Below are 17,003 nucleotides of genomic sequence, written 5' to 3'. Positions count from 1 at the left end.
GTATCAGTTGGTGAACACAAACCTTCAGTGAGGCTCAGCAGAAATGTCCAAATTCCTGATCTGACCAGTGGTTTTATAAAATTCCAGTTCAGGTATGTTTGTTTGTCTTTAAAATATTGGCAGTACTTTCACTCTGTTATCTCCAAAGGAATAGACAGCTTGCTCACCAATGAGGTCGATGGATAAGGAAAAGGTACATAATAGAGTGGGAGAGTTGGTACCTATTTCCTCATGTTAGATCGAACCCGGGTTTTAAGATTTTGCTTCAAATCTGCCACAAACCAGACCAGCCTGGATCTTTATTTTATTTCTGATTTTAGTTTTTGGAGAGGTGATGGTGCAGGTAATTCTCATTTTATAAAGCAAATTGATGTACACCCTAAGGTATTTTTGGAGAGCTACTCTCCTGGTAGTGGAAAAAAAGAAAGCCTCATTCAGAAATGAACATTTCTCAAAATGTGTTCCTTATTATTCTACATGTGAATTTCTCCAATTTTAAAACTTTGAGATTAGTGGAAGAAAGCATCTACATAAGCAGTTGTTGAGCGCCTGGCAAGCTCAATGCTTCTGGGGTTGCTGCTTCAGGATTCTAGGTGTTGGGCAGGCACAATTTTACCGCTAAGAGCTGTTGAGCGCCATTTAGACTCCATTCCATTTTTCTCCCTGGCGATCCAGTTCGTATCTTACAGCTCCCGTCTGGGAGCCGATAATATAATGAATTGCCTTGACTCTCGCTTCAATCCACTTTCCTCGCTTAATATGCAGCCCAAAGTTTTGCTGCTCGCTGTCAGATGGTAGTGCTAGACTTTCACACTGCTCCCAAAGCCTCCGCTGGGGCTGTTTCTGAACACGGAGTTACAAACTTTAAGAAGCAGGCAGTTCCAGACGGAAATCCACGCCAGGATTTGAACTCTGCTTCTGGCTTCCGTCAACTGACATAGTTGCCCTTTTGCTCAAACTCGCAGCTCCAGTTCGCACTCGGGAGAGCTCCGCTGGGTGTCTGCTGCTTTGCCGCGGCGGGGACGTGTGTGGGGGCCACAACCCGGCGCTCCTCCGATTCCCCGCGCCTTATTCAGAACCGAGGCAAACCCTCACTAGGATCCCGGGGCTTAAAACGTCTTCCCCCCAAAAGAAGTGGGGAAAGGAAGGAGCCGATCTCAATCTTTTTTGTTTGTTGAGTTTTATATTTCGGACCCTTAGGGAAGCAAATTGCGAGAAAGGAAGGGCTGTTCTTCCAGCAAACGTTTCCCTCTCTTAGCAAGCCCTCCAGGCCTCGGTTCCACATTTTGCAGTTGACTGCGTGGATTTTAATAGGTTGTTCCTTTATTTTCGGGCCCAATCCTTGCACACTGTACAAGCCGGATAAAATGAGAGCACATCCTCTGCCATTTTCAGTCGGTTTGTCCTGGCAGCCCTGCCCCCCTCCTGGGCTGCCGCAACCGCTGGAGTTAAAGCTGAGCGGAGAAACTCCGCCTGATCCGCTGGGCGGGAGATCCAGTCCACATTTGCCAAGTGCTGTGCGGTCGGGGATGGCGATAAGAACTCTCTTGTGAGGGAGCGAGCAAGACTTTAGTCCGGTTTCCATGTCAACGATTCAGTCCATATTTGCCATCAGGCTGTTGGTGGCTGAGGCGCTTTCGTGAGGGTAGCGCTGTCCTAGTCCTAGTTCTCCAATCTGCGCCGGGATTCCTGAGCTGCCTGGGTGTGGGGTTAAAATACTGGGGCCATGGGGGAGAAAACTCCACCGGGAGAACCCGCAGCCCCAAACCTGAGTCTTGAAGCTCCGGCCAGCCACGTGCCCAGCTCCTCCCCTCCCCCCCTTTACCGCTGCCATTGCCCCTAGGGAAAGCTGATGGGCCAGTTTCTAAGAAAGTTCCCTTCAACTCGGCAGTCCCTGGGATAGTGGTCTGGGGCTCTAAAGGTAGGGGTGGGAGAGGACCCTAAACGATTTGAAATTTTTAAAAAATGGTAAAGGAGAAATCCTACATTACCTGCTCCAGCCCATGTGGCTAGAGTTTTACGCACTTTACCTTATTGCTAGATAAAAATGGTGGCTGTTTTCAAAACAGCGTGCCCACGTGTAGGAAAGGGATTTTGGCACTTTTCAAATTTCACTGCCATTGAAGATAAGGGGGATGAGGGCTTTCTCTGGAGACAAATCCATTCTGGCTTCCAGATTTTCACTAGGCTCCAGGTTTCCCATTACACTCCAGCTCTGAGGAAAATGGCAGGGTAATTGCATGTAAAAATTCCTCATTTGTGTGCAGGACTCAGGACTGTTTGCCAGCTCAGAAGCAGTTGATTAAATAGCCAAGCTCCATTTATGAGGCAGCCTATAATTTGGTTTCTAGGACCTAATGCACCGGGAGAGTAGTTGCCCCTGAGGACTGTGAGTGAAAGGAGGGCACTGGCCCATTCCAGTCCGTCAGAGCCTGGTAGTTTGGTTCTTGACTTGAGGGGGGGAAAAAACCCCACCAGGCTTAGATTAACAGAAAGGTTTTGTATTTTTAGTGTAAGATGATATTAAGTTTTCTCAGAGTAGGAATGACTTCAGGTTTTTTGAATTATCCATGGTGACCAGCAGCATGACCAGAATTTGTCCACGGGGCCTGCAGGATCTGGAAGTTCTAAGATAATGGATCTGTGGCTATGAAGTCTCCATTTATAAAATCTGAGGGGAAAAGAGGCCCTGGTGTCTAGTGACTACACTGTCCTGGGCCTCTCCCAAGGCAGCCTTGGGCCTGGTGAGGAGCTGGAATCCCCTCTGGCTTTTGCAGCCTGTCACGTCAGAGCATTCCAAATCAGCTTGAGGAGGAAAAGGCTGCTGCTAGGATTTGGTAGGGCTGGAGATCTAGAGTTTTCTATGTATGTCTCTAGCTCAATTGGCACCTTTTGAAATATAATAATAAACTTTGAAGCATCTTTACACTGGGGGGTTGAAAACAATTTGGTTGCATCCATTTTTTAAGTGACCTGTTAGACTGGCCCTTTTCTCTCTTTAAGTAAGGAGAAAATGGTTGGCCTCCCTGTGGCCATCCCATTCTGCCCTGGTTCCTTTGAACACTCAGTTTCCTTCAGTCCCTGGAGCCTCTTGTGTCAACTGTTGACAGTCTTACAGGTATTATCTTCAGAGACTGGGGCTATGATCATTGTGGCCTAAGTTCTCTTAAGAGGAAAAATTGGCCTTGGGTTCTCCTGCTAAAAGGCTGTCTTATGCCCCCAAAATAGCTTCAATGGTGGTCATTTTATGTTAGTGTTGAGATAATCTAAGGTTGAGATGATCAGCTTTCAGCTTTGATCTCAAACCCATTCTTATATTCTGATCACATTGTTGAATATGGGACGACTTGACGGCTTTTTTTTCTTTTTAGGCTAAATGGACGGGGACTCTGCTACTTTTTAAAATCACCCTCCACTGCGCTTTGACTGACAGGGCAGTCCCTTCCCCTCTGTCTTCCAATTCTATAAAATGGGGATAATCGGAACCTCATGCCCCCAGGGCCTTATGAGGCCCGGCTAATGAGGGAGGGGAGTGGAAAAACGGAAAGTCTGAACAATGATCTGTCATTCCTTTGGGCTTGCAAAGGGGGTAAAATGTAAGGCCCTGCTCGTTCACTCAGCTGGGTCTTTAAGAGCGGGTTTGTAAAAGGCTTTGAAGAAAAGTGCTGTAGAGGTGCTAAGTAGCAGCCAAGAGACCAGGCCCGCTGCCAGGGGGTCAGGCCTGGGCCGAGGCGGCCGCGGTCTCGGGCTCAGGCCAATTTTGCAGCCGCGAGTAAAGTTCACGCTGCCCGCTCCCCTCAGTGCGGCCTGGAGGGGACCGACCGGGATAGGAACGCCAAGAGGGAGGCGGCGCAGGTTCCGGAGAGGCGTGGGCTCCGGGCCGGGTTTTCCCCGAAGCCTTCGGCGGCGGCGCTGCCGAGCGAAAGCGGCAGAGGGCCTGCCGCCGCCGCGGCTCGTTCTCTCCCCTCCTCCTTTGTGAGGGGAAGGGAGCGAGTCCGTTCCATGGCCTGCGCCCGCTCCGCGCTCCGTTCCGGGTTTGCCAGGCGGCCGCGACGGCGCTGGGTAAAATGGCAGTGCTGAGCCTCGTGTCGGAGTGAGGGGGACTCGGAGGAGAGTGGGGCGCTCTAGCCGCTCAGTCCGGCCGCCCGCCCGCTCGCCAGCCCGCTGCCGCGCAGCAGCCTCGGCCCGCGCCGCGGCCGGGGAGGGGAGGCAGGGCGCCCGGCCGGGTCCGCGCTCCGACTCTGCCTCCCGGCGCCCGGGCTGCTGCCGCGCGCCCTCCAGCCCGCCCGTCCCGGGTCCCCCTCCCCCCGCTCCCTCCCTCCCTCCCTCCCTCCCCGCCCCCTCCCCCTCGCCTCCCTCCCTCCCTCCCTCCTCCTTTCTCCGGCAGCAGAAAGCGGAGAGTCACAGCGGGGCCAGGCCCTGGGGAGCGGAGCCTCCACCGCCCCCCTCATTCCCAGGCAAGGGCTTGGGGGGAATGAGCCGGGAGAGCCGGGTCCCGAGCCTACAGAGCCGGGAGCAGCTGAGCCGCCGGCGCCTTGGCCGCCGCCGCCTCCTCCTCCTCCGCCGCCGCCAGCCCGGAGCCTGAGCCGGCGGGGCGGGGGGGAGAGGAGCGAGCGAGCGAGCGCCGCGCAGCAGCGGAGCCCCGCGAGGCCCGCCCGGGCGGGTGGGGAGGGCAGCCCGGGGGACTCGGCCCCGGGGCGGGGTGGGAGGGGGGGAGAAGACGAAGACAGGGCCGGGTCTCTTCGCGGACGAGACAGCGGGGATCATGGCCGCGCAGGTCGCCCCCGCCGCCGCCAGCAGCCTGGGCAACCCGCCGCCGCCGCCCTCGGAGCTGAAGAAAGCGGAGCAGCAGCAGCGGGAGGAGGCGGGGGGCGAGGCGGCGGCGGCGGCAGCGGCCGAGCGCGGGGAAATGAAGGCAGCCGCCGGGCAGGAAAGCGAGGGCCCCGCCGTGGGGCCGCCGCAGCCGCTGGGAAAGGAGCTGCAGGACGGGGCCGAGAGCAATGGGGGTGGCGGCGGCGGTGGAGCCGGCGCCGGCGGCGGGCCCGGCGCGGAGCCGGACCTGAAGAACTCGAACGGGAACGCGGGCCCTAGGCCCGCCCTGAACAATAACCTCACGGAGCCGCCCGGCGGCGGCGGCGGCGGCAGCAGCGATGGGGTGGGGGCGCCTCCTCACTCAGCCGCGGCCGCCTTGCCGCCCCCAGCCTACGGCTTCGGGCAACCCTACGGCCGGAGCCCGTCTGCCGTCGCCGCCGCGGCGGCCGCCGTCTTCCACCAACAACATGGCGGACAACAAAGCCCTGGCCTGGCAGCGCTGCAGAGCGGCGGCGGCGGCGGGGGCCTGGAGCCCTACGCGGGGCCCCAGCAGAACTCGCACGACCACGGCTTCCCCAACCACCAGTACAACTCCTACTACCCCAACCGCAGCGCCTACCCCCCGCCCCCCCAGGCCTACGCGCTGAGCTCCCCGAGAGGTGGCACTCCGGGCTCCGGCGCGGCGGCGGCCGCCGGCTCCAAGCCGCCTCCCTCCTCCAGCGCCTCCGCCTCCTCGTCGTCTTCGTCCTTCGCTCAGCAGCGCTTCGGGGCCATGGGGGGAGGCGGCCCCTCAGCGGCCGGCGGGGGAACCCCCCAGCCCACCGCCACCCCCACCCTCAACCAACTGCTCACGTCGCCCAGCTCGGCCCGGGGCTACCAGGGCTACCCCGGGGGCGACTACGGCGGCGGGCCCCAGGACGGGGGCGCCGGCAAGGGCCCGGCGGACATGGCCTCGCAGTGCTGGGGGGCTGCGGCGGCGGCGGCGGCGGCGGCAGCAGCCGCCTCGGGAGGGGCCCAACAAAGGAGCCACCACGCGCCCATGAGCCCCGGGAGCAGCGGCGGCGGGGGGCAGCCGCTCGCCCGGACCCCGCAGGTACACAGCTGAGTGGGGAAGGGGCTGGGGTGAGCGGGGTCCTGGGAGTGGGTGGCGGCTGCGGGGAGCAGGCCACAGCCTTGGGCTACCCCCAGTCCGGGGCCCCCACTGCTGGGGAGCTGCCATTGTCTGGCTCTTAAAATGGCTGCCTGTCTGCCTTCCTCTCCTTCCCTCCTTCAGCCTTTGTGTGGGGCTTTCCCTGAGGTGTATGCTCCCCTTCTCCCTCTCCCCTGGTCCCTTCGAACTCCTGGGGTCTTCAGAGGGGTGCAGGGCAGAATGTGCGGGGAAGGGCCTGGCCCGAGGTGAGGGGGGTGCTGGGGGCTCAGCTTAGGGGTGTGCAGTGCTAGGAGCTCGGGGGTTGAGTGGACAATTCTTTGCTCACCTGCCGCTCCTCTCTGCCCGCCCTCCTGCCTTCCTCTAGGCCGTTCCCCATCTTTGCTTTCAAGGAGGGGCCCCTCGGGCTCTGGGATACCTCGGGGGAGGGCAGGGGCCTGCTTGGGGGCAGCTAGAGGCCGGCTGCGGTTCACCCAGGGCAGCCCGGGCCATCTCCTGTCTTAGTCTCCGTCGGCCCAGTGGCCTGGGCTTCTCCCTGGAAGTGCTGGTAAACAGCTGAGTGATTGGAGTAGTAAGTGCAGATTGCTTTGGTTTGGGATTTGAATTATGGAGGTAAAATCCTTCTGTCAAAGCCAGGAGACAGTTGGTCTTAGGTTGACATCCTATCTGTGATCTGATTGGCTCCCCATCTCCTGCTCTTGGCCATTTATAATTGCCTCTGATGTAATGGTACAACAATCCTGATGAGCTCATAAACTTTTACACTCTGCTTTTCTGCCAGTGATAACCCAAACCATCGCTGCCACTATCTGCCTTTTATTCCAGAGCTGAAATTGGCTGTGACCTTGAGGAGGGAGGTTTAAGCAGCAATACTGTATCAGCAGGAGCAGAGCCCCAGACAGGCTGCCCTTGTTACATTGTGCCGAAACAAAAGAGGAGGCAGTGGCATTTTGCTTGTACCTTGGATTTATTTTGCTTGTTATGTTTTATGCAGCCTGAAATAGATTCTGTGTTGTCAGAACAGTAGCTGAGTTTTTCTCTACAATGGGTTTGCTGTTTGTTTTGGTTTTGTGACTTTCCTGATGGTATAAATGACTTCTTTGATGGCTCTGTAAATGCATTTGTCTTTAGTAATTTTGACCATGTTTGCTTTTCAGAATCGAAATTATTTTATTGGGTTTTTTTATTGAGTGACAAATGTGGGATCTTTATGGGAGGGGGGTAAGAGAAAACTTTTTTTTTTTTTTTAAACTGGAAGCTTTCTGAGAGAATTTCATATTAGGTTCAAGTGTTCTGTTTTAAGGAAGACTGGCCTCATTCTTTGTTTACATGTTGAATCTTGTTAACACTTTGTTAATTGAACTTTGGGACAGCAGCTCCGATTTAAAGAGAAGCTGACATCTTTTATGATCTTGTGAGGGACTTTCTCCTAAAGGCCTGGTTTGTTGAAATTTATCATTTGTTCCTGGGATATCAAAAAGGCTGGTTTTCTGTTTTGTCATCAGTCACTTTAGAGCTTTGAAATAGAGGTCATCTAATTTTTTTCTTTGCATTTTAAGGTATGTTCCATTTTTTTTCTATCTTCCAAGGTAATAAAGATATCACCTATAATGATACTTGGTATTTGCTTAGAAATGACAACTTTTAGGTACATTTTTATGCATTCTATTTTATTTTTATTTTGCTCTTAGTACCTTTTAGCATCTTTCTTCAGTGTTTTAGTCAGGAATATTGGGTATTCTGTGGAGTAGGTATCTTTTGAAAGGGGAAAAGCTCTTCATGCCCCCAGCCCCCAGCAGTACCTAGTTGTACCTTCCTGCTATGAGATTTTGTTCACTGATTAGCTATGTTCCTTCCTCATCCTGGAACTGCTTTTCTCTTCTCTTGAGCTGGGAGTTTTGAAAATAGCTGTGTTAAATGGCAGATTTAGAGCTCTGTGCCTTAACTCCACATTGTCTATGATGTTCTGTGTTCAGGCAAGAAACGGGAATTTTAAATGGAATTTCTAGTTCTGGAGGATAAGTTTTGTCTTAGAGAAGAGAACATCCTCTTCTTTCTGGATAAGAGACATTACATCTCTTTTCCCTTGAGGGGAGGGAGTGTGAGCCATTTACCTTTCTTAAACTATTAGAAGAAATAATTTGGGGTAACTTAAGATTCATTTACAAGCAAAAATTAAATTCTGCTGGTTTGGGGATATTCAGGCAAACACTTTGTTTTTTTGAGGGGGGCGGGGGGAGCTGGATAAAACAAACTTTTGCCATAGAGTGGTTTCTGTTTTTCAGTCATTAAATATTTGAGCACTTTCTGTGTGCTAGGTACTATGCTCTGTGCTGAGTAAATGGTAGAAAAATAGATGCTGTCCCTGTCTGAAAGTTTGTCTGTGCTACCTCTGGATGAATTTTTGGATTCACTTTTACCATCACCATACCTAGCACTTAATGCAGGCAAGGTTCCTGTTCAATTTCAGTTCAGTTGCCTACTCCCTGACCTCCAGAGAATGGGCTGATGAGCATTCACTTGTGGAAGAGACTATACAACTTTCAGTTTTGTGGTAGTCTCCATGAAGGATATAGATGAATAGATTTTGATACAAATTCTTCTTTGCTACTTAAGGATAAAGCTCTTGTCAGACCATGAATCCTTCTTTTTAAGCATTCTTAAATAAGAGGGTCTTGCTCTGTCCCTTTCTCAGTCTTGGATTAAGACTGTTTTGCAGAGAATTGATTGACACAGCTAAGACGGTAATGTTCTCATTTGACTCTTTTTTTATGAAATAAAGATTAGCTAAGTGTTTGTATTGTGGCTCTGTCTTTTTCACAGGAGCAGGAAGATCCCAGCCAGCAAACTTTTCCTTTATTGCTTTCCATATGTAACACTGTGGCTCAAGGTGTTGAATCCTGCTACTGATGAAATACTTTTCGGTCACCTATGCGCTTGAACCTCATGTAAAGCTTTTTATTTGGGATGCTTTTAGCTGTAGTACCCTGAGAGGAGTATCAGCTCATCAAAGTAAAAAATGAAATAGAATATGTGGTCCAGGATCAAGATGAATTTGATTGTAGAAGTTTAGCTGTTCTTGATATGGAAATATCATCCGATTCCTGGGAAACAAATACAGGAATCTTGGGTTTATTATGGGAATGCCTGCTGGCAGAAATTCTGGGCTGGCTAAAATACAGGACTCTTGGAGCTCTCTCAAGTAGGAGGGACCAGGAAAACCACACTGAAACGGCACTTAGTTGTGAGGCTTCATGTTTCTATACTGTCCCTGAGAGAACTAGGGGTGATGGGGGTTGGGTTGGTGGCAAGAGAAGAGAAAGCATCCAGGACCAAGGTTGGCTTCTTTGTATTGGGCCCTATAAGGACTTTTCAAGGTTTCTTTCCTTTGTGTGTGACACAGAGTAACCATGACAAGTGGCACCTGCTGTAATAAGATGTCTTGGGTTGCATTAAACATTCATCTGTTGGATTGATTCCTTCAGGGTGTGATGTCTACAGTAGGCTTTAGCAACGAAGTTAGTGAACTTTTGAAAATGTGGAAATAGGCTAACAGAGTATGGTCAGGGCCCATTCCCAACACCCCGCCCCCCAAGGTTGTATTATAAAATTCTAGAAGCCACTGAACTGAGCAAATATATGGTTAAAATATGGTATTCAAAATAAATTGGCACTGAATTGTTCTTTCCTGCCAGTGAGCTGGGATACCTCAGTCTCTAAAATGGAGTCCTGATTCCCATGGCTTTTATCTCTGGGTTTCTCCTTGTTTAGATTGATCATTATTATTATTGATGCACACTGAGTTGTGTGTGACATGGTGGGGGGTAAAGAGCACAAGGCTCAGGAGCGAGAGGCTTTGATTCCACATTCAGTTCTAGATTAAGCTGTGTGATTTGGGGCAAGCCGTTGATGATGTCTCTTCATCAGTGAAGTGAAGTTGGTGGATTACATGGCCTTCTTCTCCAATGCTACACATTGGGCTGTGCTTTCGTACCTGACTCACCATGACGGCAACTTTTTCCTGTACGTGTACCGGTAGGGGTCTTGAGACTGTCTTTCTTCCCTTGGGCCTGATGAACTCAAGGCTGTTTCCTCCTGAAGATTTACAGGAGCAAGCTCTGAACAGTTGGGTACCACGATGATCTGTGGCCCTTTACAGAAAAAGCCCTACCAAACTATTTTGCTTTGAAACTTTGTCATTAATCATTCTACCTGGTTGGTGGTTAAAACACTAAACATTAATGGAAAAATTGGGCAGACTTCATTAAAGCAAGACTTGAAAAATAGTTGCTTCAAAATCTCCAAGAGGGGATTTGGGGAATACATTCAGGGTGGGGTAGGGAATAGATATTCATAACATTAACATTCTGCTTCTTTTGGGGGGGGGGCGGTTAGGAAGGTGGGAGAGGTCTCTTTAAGTTTTCCAGACTCTTTGGGTGTTTGGGCAGGTCTAGGTCTGGTTTGGGCAGTTGGTTGTAATCTGAGTGCCTGAACTTGCCCTGTAAGTTTTGCTGAGAGAGGAGCAGACGTTCCTGAGACTGGAACAGGAAAAGCCAAGCATTACAGGGTCAATTTCATAGGCCTGTTGCCCTTTTCTCATACCTTTGGTTTTTTAAGCTACATGGTGTGATTTCCAAATGCTGGAAATGCTGTTCTCTCTCTTCTCCAGCACACCTGAATTTCCTTTCTTTCTCCTCCTGGCTTAGTAGTTTAGAAGGATAATTTAGGCATATTCGAAGTATGCTAAAAGGAAGCTTCCCTTTATGAAAGAGGGGAAAAGGTAGAGGAAAAGGTGTTTGATCATTCTCTGCTTGACACAGCAGCTTCTTCCTCTCTGAAGGAACCAAATGTTTCAGAGCTTTGTGTAAATACTTGCTGAGCTGTCAATATGTACCCAGGAGGTTTCTGTAGTAAGATGTAAACGGCTCTATAGAATGTTTGACGGCAAATTAATAAACAGTTTTCAAGCAAAGATAATGCTAGTCTGTTCTCATGTGGGGGAATAAGTAACGTTGGAGAAAAAGAAATGTGGGTAGGGAAGAGGGTAGTAAGGGGGGTGTGGAGATGTGGAGATAAGGAGAGATGATCTAAAAGAGATTGGAAGTGAAAAGATGCTGTCTGGGAAGAGAAGCCTCCATGGTCCTGGCTCCAGGCTAAGTTCAGGGCACATGGAGCCCCTGTTCAAAATGGATTGCCGTTTCAGAGTGAAAATAAACAGAAGTTTGGAAAGAAGATCCTAAGTTTCAATAGTGAGGTTAAGTGCTCCAAAAGCTTGGTTTATGAGACACTGAGTTTCAAAGCCTTGTTCTTTGGGAAAGGTTTTGTAGTTGGTGAGATGTTTTTAGGGTTGGGTTTGCATTTTTGGAATACCAGAAAGGAGAGGGGAGAAAAAGATACTGCAGCTTCAGCGTCATCCTCAGCATCTGTTTTGCTGTGGCTCTCAGGATTAGAAGCCCACTTTATGGGCTGGGTTTATTTGTATAGTTTTCACTGGACTCCTGTGCATTCTTCATATATATGTTCAAATTAATGCTCCCAGGTTCCTGGGTTAGTACAAGGCCCAAATGTTTGGGAACTCACTAAATCCTGCCTGAAGGGTTATATGGGTAGATTCAGTCTTTGTTTCTAAAATTGCCATTTTAGGATTAAAAACATTTCTGTGTTCCTTCAGTGAAACATTCTTTTTGTGGAGGAAGAAATATTTTAGAAGGATTTTAGCTGTGTGCCTGTAGTATTCTGCTTTGGTAGCCTTGTGAGATGACCAGATTTATCTCCTCAAAGTCTCTTTTTAAACAAAATCCACTGACTCTGACACCAGTTTTCTTCACAAGAAGTGTTTTTATAGACCAGAGTCCTGGAAGTGCCTGTTTGACTTAGCATAGTAGTAGGGAATATGAATATCATTATGGCCCTGGCCATAATTTTTAGGTTCCGCTAACTTAAGGCTATCAGCTTGTTCTAAAACAAAATACAAAAACTTGGGTTGACACGGACATTGGTTGCAGACATTGGTTGCGCAGGCCTTTCTCAGTGTCATGGTGATAAGGGTATTAGACCATCAGACTTGTTGCCAAGAGTATGATTTCTAGCTCCGGGATTTGGAGGTTCAGATGGGAGTAGGAAATAGCCCTGTGTGAACACGCCAGTTAGATACTAGGAAGGGACTTAAAAAGAGACAGTATCTGCTTCAGAGGAATTTCATTTTCTTGGCGAAGCATGCTTATGTGCACACATCTGGAAAACTTGCAAAGTGGGGTTTTGTAAATGGGTATAGACCAAACTAAGTGTGTGGGCTGAAGGAGTTCAAGAATAAGGAGCAGTCAGAGTTGGGCAGGGTTAACCTGGGACAGTTTTTCGGAGGCAGTGAATTGTGAAACTTAATGTTCAAGAGGGGGAAAGTTAAAATATTAATTTGCTTTTTCATAATGCTACCCTGAGTGCCACAGGCTCTATAGGATCCATGTTACACAACCATCTCCAGACCTGTAGTTGCTTCATTCTGGTGACTTTGAGAATTTGGACTGTCACTATAAAATTCTGTGAAAGAGAGTGGCTCTAGGGTCTTAGTGGTTCTTGTGGTTATGTAGGGCCTTTAGTACAACCTGCCAAGTTCTTGGCCAGTTTCAGGGGCTCTTTTGTAGTAATTTTGGATTTGGAAGGTTGTGTCACCTTCAGAGTTGTGTGCCCCGGATAACTCTGCAGTGACAGTGGTTCAACTTTGGTTGGAGAGCTTAGGTTTTTTTCTTTTTTTGGCAGAGCTAATCGACTTTTCTTAAAACGAGAGCCATGAAGTACCTGTCCAGACACTTAGGCTGCTGTTATTTCTAAAGAGTTGGGAGCTGTGCTGAAGCTGAGTTGCTTGGATCAGACCTTATTTTGAGGGTTGATGGGTGGGTAAGGCAGCACATGTGCAGTTTGCCCATCTGTTCAGAGTAATGGCCTTTAATATTGTTTTTTATTAGGTTGGCCATGGCCAAAAAGCTCATAAATGCTGCAAACACATGCTTATTCCTACGGGAGCCTCTGAAATGGCAGTGATTCTGGTTTCTCTCTATCTGCTGGTCCATGTGCAGTTGGACCACTCATGATTTCTGGCACTTTTCAAGGGCAGTAAGTGGATGTTTAACCACTGAAGATGGTTGGAGAGTCCAGTGCCAGGCCACTACTGTGCGTTCACCTGGAAGAGAAGGATAGGTTACACTGTTGCAGTATACAAAAGTATAGAGTTCTGAGTACAGATTCTAGTCTAGAAATCTCTCTCTCAACTTGTTTTGCCTTGCCATTCTGGGATTTTGCAAAGCGAGTTTCCAGGAACTCAGAATTGAGGCTCGGTGGCTCATCTGCGATGGATAGTAGGGGAGTAGAGGCCTGAGATGAACTCCTCCTTAGGCTGTCTGGGTTTTAGAAGAATCCAGGTTAGGGTGAATGTTGACTTAACAACCTTAAATATTCTTCCTGAAATTGTTCTAACCCCCCATTCAAATGGAATGGGATTAGTTTTTATTAAATGTTAAGGGACATCTGAGTGAACTTTCATGTGTTTTTGCTAGTCATGTGTGCATGCCAGAAGATGGTCTTGGGACAGGTTGAGTCTTTATTTCCCAATGGCTTCTGCATATTCCAAGGGTGTGCTGCAGTGAGAGGTCCAATGCCAAGAATGCATTCCAACACGCTGCAGAGTAGGAAATTTGATCCCTAAAATGTTGACTTAGTGTTGGTTATGGTACATATTAGAAATCACCCAGTAATCCAGGACAGATTTTTGTCACCCTCCAGGAAGCTAATGTTGATATGAAATACTAAGGGGCTTTGGGCACCGGGGCTATGTGCTCTGCAGGCCCAGAGTGCTGCTTAAATTGCCACCCATATGAAGAGGAAATGTGCCATGTGCTTTTTTTCCTCTTTTGCATTTGGGCTTCCTTATGGCTTCGTTGCTTCTGGGTTCCCAAGTCTGCAATGTTAGATATTAGACTTCCTCCTCCCTTGGCACAGGCACATTCATGATTTTCTGTGGCTCATCACCAGCAGCCAAGATTTTTGTATGCTTTTTCCCTCTTAAACTTGTTAGCTTTCAGCTTGCTTGTTTATAGACATCTCTGTTAAAAGGAACTCCCTGCTCAAGATCTAGCACCAGCATGACGGCAGCAGGGGAGTTTAGGGGCTGGTGTGATATCAGTCATTTAAAAACCCATTTGCTATGTGCGTGGTGTTTTTTATTTTGCCTCCTGTTTTCCTTGAGGTCAAAACTTGCTTGTTGGGCATGAGTGCATCTGGGTCCAGCTGTTTGCTCTCAACTGACTTAGGCCTGGTATACTTTGACTTTAAGCAGAGTGTGAGTTCAGCCACATGGTAGATGATTAAAGCCTACATAGTGCTGAGCGCTTCCCCTTAGAGGAAACAAATGCGTCTTTGGGCTCTTCTTGCACAGTGATTTCCCCCTCCCTCTGGGTAGACCTTCTTATGGCTTTCTCTTATCCTTAGTGAACAAGTCACCTAAGCAGAAATGCCAGGAATTAGTTGCTCTTAGCTACTGTGTCTGTTCTGGTGCGTACGGATTGCTCTCTCTGTTCCAATCCTCAGGTGGTAGAGTTCTTTAGTTGCTCCAGCAGTAGTAGATGTAAAAAGTCAACTTTCTACCTGTTTGGGAATCTGGCTGCCAAAGATAGCTCTACTGTAAAAGATTTGGGGAGCAATTCTATAGGTGGTTGATCCATAACTTTGTCCTGGGCTAGGGATAGGCTGAGAATCTCACTGAAATTCCAATTTTCAAATGATGGGATACTGAGGGTGAGTGTTACTGTTAACAGCCATGCATTTGCGTACTTACCATGTGCCAATCTTTGTGCTGGGTCTCTCTATGAATTTACTTATTTAATCTTCAAAACCATGAGAGGTGGACTCTATTGTTATTCCTCCCACTTTACAGATGAGGAAATAGAGTAAAAATGAGAAATTTGCCCTAGGGCAAAAAGCTAGTAAAAGGTAGAGTTCTGATATGAATCAAGGTTTGCCTGATTCTTGAGCACCATAACATTTTAAAATACTAAATTTGCTTCTTCAAAATAAATTATTCAAGCACTAAGGCTTATTGGGACATTATTTTTGCAGTAGCCTGGGACTCTTAAATGGGGTGAAAGACTGAAAAGCCTTTAGTTACAGTTTTACATTATGCCTAGATTTCTGTCCATCTAGAATTTTATTTAAGTTTCTGATGAATGGCCATGTGATTCCCAATGTGAAAAATTGGTGGCATTTGGTCATTAGGCCACTTTTCTTTTTGGGAGGGACCTTTGAGAGGAGTGAGGGTAGGGGTGGATTGAGGCTCAAAGATAGACTCCTTCACTTTGATCTAAGGAGAGCAACTTGCCTTATGAGAGTATTTGCAGATTGATTTTACTTTCTATGACTTGGAGCATTTGCAGGAAAGGCAAGGTTTATGTTCTTAATTTCCACTCGGGGAAAGTGAGCACATGAAGATTGAGTACCTCACACAAAGTTTCATAGCAGAGTCAGCTCTAAAACCAAGGTTTAAAGTTCCCTTATGCTGTGTGACTTTAGGCAAGTCACTTAACTTCTCTGAATCTGTATCCTCAACTATATAATGAGGAAAAAGCTCTATCTTGTAGGTTTCAATAAATATTAATAAGATTTATGAAGGTACTATTATCAAATAAAATTTGAACATGACTCCTAGTTGGTAGAGGCCCGTTTGAGAGGGGGATAGTACCGAATGGTTAAAGACACTTGGTCTTTACCGAATTAAAAGCTATCCCATAGTTCTTAGCTACATATAAGTTATATTAATGCTTAAAAAAAAATAACAGATTTTATTACGCATCTGTTCTGGTTTGAGAGATTAGTCCAGTGGTTCTCTGTGGGATCCCTAACCATTAGTATCAGCATTACCTGGGCCCTATTGAGAAACGTAAGGGGGCTCCTGGGTAGTTCAGTCAGTTAACTGTCCAGCTCTTGATTTCAGCTTGGGTCTTGATCTCAGGGTCATGAGTTCAAGCCCCACATTGGGCTCCATGCTGGGTAGGGAGCCTACTTGAAAGAAAGAAAGAAAGAAAGAAAGAAATGCAAATACTTATCCAGAACTGCTGAATCCAGAACTCTAGCAGGGTGTTTTAACAAGCGCTCCAGGCCGTTGTGATGCATACCCAAGTTAGAACTACTGGGTTTATGCATTTATGGTCAGCTGTGCTACAGAGTATATCTGAGTTACAGGAGGGACTTCTTCCAGATTATACCATAGGCTTAATGTTTCACATGTATCTGCCCTTCCAAGATGTGAGAGAATTACTGGATAGAGAAAAGGTAAATACGTGGGGTTGGGGAAAAGAAAGGAATACTTTTGAGATGGATCTTCTACTATGCAGTAATGATAAACTCCAGTGACCAAGCAGTTCTATTTCTTTATAGGTCTTAGGGTCTCCCTGCCTTCCAGTTCTCTTTTTCTTAGCTCTTTGGTGACATGCAGAATGAGGATAATCTGAATCTGTGGTACTGATTGTTTGATGAAGGTGGAAAAGTTCATTTTAGGATTGTGACTGTGTGGTCAGCAGGTATGACCAGGCAAGTAAATTGACTAAGAAAGTGATTCTTGAAAATGGCACTCAGGCCAGTTTGGGAGCTTTGATTAAACGCCATAATGTCCCTTCTGCTCGTGATGGCCAACTGATCTGAGAACAGGGCCTTTGGTGATCTGCTGGTCTCTTAGTAGGACATCCTTAATGACCTCCCTCCTTCTCTCGCACCTTAGCCCCTCAGTGGCTAGCCAGAGTCTTGCTGTGATTCCTTTCCTTGTGACCCTTGTCGTAAAGTCCTAGCTTCTCTGAGTCAACTCCTGACAAGCTGCCCATCTTTGAAGTGGTTGAGATCTCTCCGAGAAGCTGACTTTTGAGCCAAGACCTGTCCCCAGTTATATGACTTGATAAATAATGATTGTGCTTGGCACAGAAGTGGAAGTTTGAGAAATGGTCCAGGCATAAACAGTAACAATGCAAAGACATAGTGTAGAACCAGTGTTCTGGTACACCTGCAC

At 48.2% G+C, this 17,003-nt stretch overlaps 1 protein-coding gene across 3 annotated transcripts in view; it reads left to right on the top strand.

Moving 5' to 3' along the window:
- Nucleotides 1–4,370: 4,370 nt before the first annotated feature.
- The window catches only part of LOC111154896 (AT-rich interaction domain 1A), a 69,351-nt gene continuing 56,718 nt past the window's right edge, over nt 4,371–17,003 (top strand). For 2 of the 3 annotated variants that reach the window (XM_022514842.1, XM_022514844.1), the window contains exon 1: nt 4,766–5,905. In XM_022514842.1, coding sequence (XP_022370550.1) covers nt 4,766–5,905 — 1,140 coding nt within the window. Of the gene's footprint in view, nt 5,906–17,003 lie in introns of all 3 variants that reach the window. The other variant, XM_022514843.1, reaches the window with a different exon arrangement.

This window comes from Enhydra lutris, unplaced genomic scaffold (genome assembly GCF_002288905.1).
Source record: "Enhydra lutris kenyoni isolate GAN:26980312 unplaced genomic scaffold, ASM228890v2 scaffoldscaffold38, whole genome shotgun sequence".
Taxonomy (NCBI): domain Eukaryota; kingdom Metazoa; phylum Chordata; class Mammalia; order Carnivora; family Mustelidae; genus Enhydra; species Enhydra lutris.
The sequence above is the reverse complement of the archived record's forward strand: the minus strand, read 5'-3'. Positions and strand labels throughout refer to the sequence as shown.